This window comes from Vigna unguiculata, chromosome 5, assembly GCF_037176805.1.
Source record: "Vigna unguiculata cultivar grain cowpea cultivar isolate G323 ecotype 2 chromosome 5, ASM3717680v1, whole genome shotgun sequence".
In the NCBI taxonomy this organism is placed as follows: domain Eukaryota; kingdom Viridiplantae; phylum Streptophyta; class Magnoliopsida; order Fabales; family Fabaceae; genus Vigna; species Vigna unguiculata.
In genome coordinates, this window is record NC_140796.1 from 4512542 (window position 1) to 4517515 (window position 4974).

The following is a 4974-nucleotide window of genomic DNA, read 5'->3' on the forward strand; positions in this document are numbered from 1 at the left end:
TTAGCTAATTTTTTTTTTACATTTATAATTTAATGAGTTAGTTTGATAGTTTAAGCTATTAGCTAATTTTTCAGTTTTAAAAAATAAAGAAAAAAGTTATTTAATCCTTTCGAAAATACCTTTTTGATTAAAGCTTTTAAAAAACTCGCTCATAAGCCGAATTGATATTCTAGTTTCATACGCCTCTCCAACACTTTTTAAAATGATTGGTTCCTAAAAGTTTTTGAAAAAAAGTAAAATAAAAATTTGAGTTCCACTTTTTTTTTTCTTTTGCTTTTAATTAATTTTTTCGTACCTAACTTCACGTCTAGTGTTTGCGTAAACAGAACTTCATATTTGATTTTAATTACTCATGCAATATCTAATTATCCATGTGTAGTATTTTGTTCTATTATTCTCCTATTAAATAATTGATTTTACCTAAAATAAGATAACAAATTATATACGCCATATTAAAATCATAATATATAAGTTCCCACTGAATTTATTTTGGTATGTCTTAATATATCAGTGATTTGATTTAATTTTTTTTGGTATGTCTTAAAAATAAAATAAAGTAGATTGAAATTCTGAATAAATGATACCCCTTCAGACAATACCGCGTTCCACTTATAGAACTCAAAACAATAATTGTTCATTGAGAGTATCCCTATAAAAGAAATAATTGACACAAAAATATTTAAAATTAATTTTATAAGAAATCAAGTCCAGAATGAGAAGAAATAAAAATAAAATTTGAATCCTAATACACGTCAATTGTTATCATACATATTTATTACTAGAATAAATAGTCTCTTCACTGAAATATTCGTTTTTCAATAATAAAAAATTAAATTTTACTATAAAAACTTTAATTTTATTTTGTTTGAATTATAATAATTAAAGATAATTGAATATATATTTCAATTTTAATAATTATCACCTCCATGTATTTATCAAAGAAGTAGGAATTTAACTTTTATTTTTTACTTTGTAAATTTAAGATAAATATATTTTCTTCAAGAGTAATTGTATATTTCATATTAATATTAAATTTTGATAATTATTAAAAACCACTAAAAACATATTTAATTAATTTAGTAATAACTAAAATTCAAAATTTTCGTACTAAAAATGTACTCTTATACCAAAAACAAAATATGAATACTTATCACGCCTGTTTACCTTATCATTAAAATAAAATTTTTATTTTGTTATATTTATATATTCACACTCTCTTTCATTCTATTTTTCCCTTTCATGCATAAGATCTCTCTCTATATATATATATATTTCATATTTTCTTTTCATGTACAACTTAATATCAAAAATAGAATCTAAAATGTTGTGCAAATTACTCCACACCACATTAGATTTCTCTCTTTGGAATGAAATAGGACATAGGATGTTTTTTCTTCCCTATTTTTTAAAAGGTAAAATTAAAAAAAAAAATCCCAAAGTTTTGTCTTGAATATTTTTTGCCCCTTATTTTCAGCAAAAAGCGAAGTAGTCAAAGAAACAAACTCGTTAAGTCTTCGTCTTCATCAATAGTCTACACTTCTCTGAACTTGTCAAAAAAAAAAAAAAACAAAAAAAACAAAAAACTTAGCGTGTTATTCGTTTGACTTGTGAATATCTTCTCTTTTGTGTTCTCATCACAGTCCATGAAACGCATTCTCACTCTCTTCTTTCCCATCATCACTATATACCGATTCTCTCTCTCCACCAATTCTTAGTCTACTCTTCCTTTTCTTCTGTTTCATGTTCCTTGCCCTTTCCTTTGGGCAAAGTGATTATTCCCTGTTATTTCTGAGTTGACTTGCTCAATATCCCAGGTGGGTATTTCAGTGCTCCTGGACGAAATTCACGTGATTTCTGAATCTGGGTTCCTTCTATTTATGTTTGTGTTGATTTTGTGTCAAAAGGGATTTTTTAAAAATATCTTTTTTTGTGTAAGTTCGGTGGGATTTAGCGAAGACTGTGAATTTTGTTCTTAAAGGGGTGGGGAATAGTTGCCCTTTTTTCCTCTCTGTTTTTTGTATTCATGGGTTGGTTGATTTGGTCGGTGTGAATTGTGAACTGCTGAATTGAATTGATGGTGTTTGTGTTATTGTGTTTCAGGGCGTGTATGTGCACTTGTGAGGATTCAAGTGCTATGGAGTCTATAAATTTTATGCTAAAGCTTCTTTAGTTGCCAATTTTGGTGAATTATCTCAATACATTGTTCTTGGATTTTTGGTAAAGATGGTTGAGGGTAGCCAAGTTTTCAGCTCTCATGTTATTGTTAGTTTCTTTCTGCTGGTTTTCTGTGGCATGGTTTGTGGGACTGACAGTGATATATTCTGCTTGCAAAGTGTAAAGCGTGAACTTCAGGACCCTTTCAATTATTTAAAATCCTGGGAATTCAACAACAAAACAGAAGGGTATATATGCAAGTTCACTGGGGTTGAGTGTTGGCACCCTGATGAGAACAGGGTCTTGAATCTAAAACTGTCGAACATGGGACTCAAGGGTGAGTTTCCACGCGGCATTAAGAACTGCTCAAGCATGACAGGATTAGATTTTTCACTTAACAGACTCTCTAACACCATTCCAGCAGATGTATCCACACTTCTTACATTTGTGACATCCATTGATCTTTCCTCAAATGATTTTACTGGGGAAATACCTGCTTCCCTCTCAAACTGTACCTATCTTAATACTCTCAGACTTGACCAAAACCAACTCTCTGGTCAAATCCCTGCAAACTTGAGCCAGCTTCCGCGGCTTAAGGCTTTTAGTGTTTCCAATAATCTTTTGACAGGGCCGGTTCCAGCCTTTAAAGCAGGTGTTGCTGATGCAACAAGTTATGCAAATAATTCTGGCCTGTGTGGTGGTCCTCTGGATGTTTGCCATGCCAAGTCTGCAAAGAGTAACACTGCTGTTATAGCTGGAGCAGCTGTTGGTGGTGTGACAGTTGCAGCATTAGGTTTGGGCATTGGAATGTTCTTCTATGTGCGCCGTATTTCTTATAGGAAGAAGGAGGAGGATCCTGAAGGAAACAAGTGGGCAAGAAGTCTGAAGGGAACCAAAACAATAAAGGTAAGCTATATTATTTACATGGAGCTGATATTCCTTTTATTTCTTGGATTGATCCGTGTTTTAGAAAATTGCTTAGTTATGGAAAGTTTATCAAACATGATGATTTCTGTTTGTATATTTCCGTTTAAATTTATGCAGCCATAGTTCATGTGATTTGAACTCTTGCGTATTGTGTGTAACTGTGCTGACTTTGTTCACCAGGTTTCTATGTTTGAGAAGGAAATTTCAAAAATGAACTTGAATGATCTCATGAAGGCAACTAATAACTTCAGTAATAGCAATATTATTGGGTCTGGAAGATCAGGAACTGTTTACAAAGCTGTCCTTCCTGATGGCACATCACTCATGGTTAAGAGATTGCAGGAATCTCAACACTCAGAGAAAGAATTTATGTCTGAGATGGCTATACTAGGGACTGTCAAACATCGTAACCTGGTTCCTCTTTTAGGTTTTTGTCTGGCTAAAAGGGAGAGGCTTTTGGTCTATAAAAATATGCCAAATGGTAACCTCCATGATCAACTTCATCCTGATGCAGGCGTGTGCACCATGGATTGGACTGTAAGGCTCAAAGTTGCAATTGGAGCAGCCAAAGGGTTAGCATGGCTTCATCATAGCTGCAATCCCCGTATTCTCCATCGGAACATAAGCTCTAAGTGCATCTTGTTGGACGCTGATTTTGAGCCCAAAATTTCTGATTTTGGTCTTGCTAGATTGATGAACCCAATTGATACACATCTGAGTACTTTTGTGAATGGGGAGTTTGGGGATTTGGGTTATGTTGCTCCTGAATATACAAAAACTTTGGTAGCCACTCCTAAAGGGGATATTTATAGCTTTGGGACCGTGCTTCTTGAGCTGGTGACAGGTGAAAGACCTACTCATGTGGCTAAAGCTCCAGAAACTTTCAAGGGAAATTTGGTTGAATGGATTTCACAGCAATCTAGCAATGCAAAACTCCATGCTGTCATTGATGAATCATTACTTGGGAATGGAGTAGACCAGGAAATTTTCCAATTTCTGAAGGTTGCATGCAATTGTGTCTCAGAAATGCCAAAGGAGAGGCCTACCATGTTTGAAGTATACCAGCTTCTAAGAGCCATTGGCTTGAATTATAATTTCACAGTTGAGGATGAGATAATGCTGTCTGTAGACTCTGATGCCGCTGAGAACTTAGAAGAACTTATTGTAGCTCGAGAGGGACATAACTGAAAAGGTATGTGTATGTGAGATATAACTAGGCTGTGCAATCAATTTTATTATGTAAGTATCCCTTTCCTTGTGACCCTAAAATAAATGTTAGTGTTATATATATATAGGTTTTATTGTCTTGATCCACTAGTGTGCTACCAATGTTGAAACATCAATTATCAATCATGAATGCTCACTATATATAGGTGACATTGTTATAATCCTTATTTTGCTCAAATTTCCTTGTTCTTCCCCTTGCATATCGACATGTTGGCAGATTTTCTTTCCCCTTGAGTATTTTATGAGTTCAATGTATTGAGTAGTGAGTTACTGTCATTATTAGCTATGGCCTCATCTGGTTTAAGCATCCAGACCATAAGAGTTTCCTCATGCTAAACTTCGTTTTAGATTGCATTATGTGTGCATAGTTGACCAAGTATGCATTTAATAGCCTTTCTATTGGTTCCACAATCCCATGTGCATGGGTGGATTTTCGTGTAGGACGTGGGCCAATAGGTGTACATTCTTGGTCACATTATGTTTTGGCCCGTTGAAGCATGGATGCATAGATACTACAATGCTTGGAAATGTAAAGAATTAGATGTGTGTGGATTCAGCTAACATTGTGAGGTATAATCAGAAGAAAAAGATACTGTATGTTTGAGATTAAAAATTCTAACCAGCTTGGTTAAGCATATGGGAGTGTTTGGAAGAAAAGAACTTAGA

General features: G+C 33.9%; 1 protein-coding gene across 2 annotated transcripts; it reads left to right on the forward strand.

Annotated features, from left to right (window-relative positions):
* Positions 1–1508: 1508 nt before the first annotated feature.
* BIR1 (BAK1-interacting receptor-like kinase 1) lies at positions 1509–4469 on the forward strand. 2 transcript variants are annotated; one of them, XM_028073225.2, is made up of 3 exons: positions 1509–1814; positions 2101–3060; positions 3262–4469. In XM_028073225.2, exons 2-3 carry the CDS (start codon positions 2224–2226, stop codon positions 4267–4269), a joined length of 1845 nt encoding a protein of 614 aa, XP_027929026.2. In that variant the 5' UTR covers positions 1509–1814; positions 2101–2223; the 3' UTR covers positions 4270–4469. The 2 variants fall into 2 exon arrangements, with proteins under 2 accessions (XP_027929026.2, XP_085530066.1); XM_085673940.1 differs by lacking the exon at positions 1509–1814 and adding an exon at positions 1865–1980.
* The last annotated feature ends 505 nt before the right edge of the window (positions 4470–4974 follow it).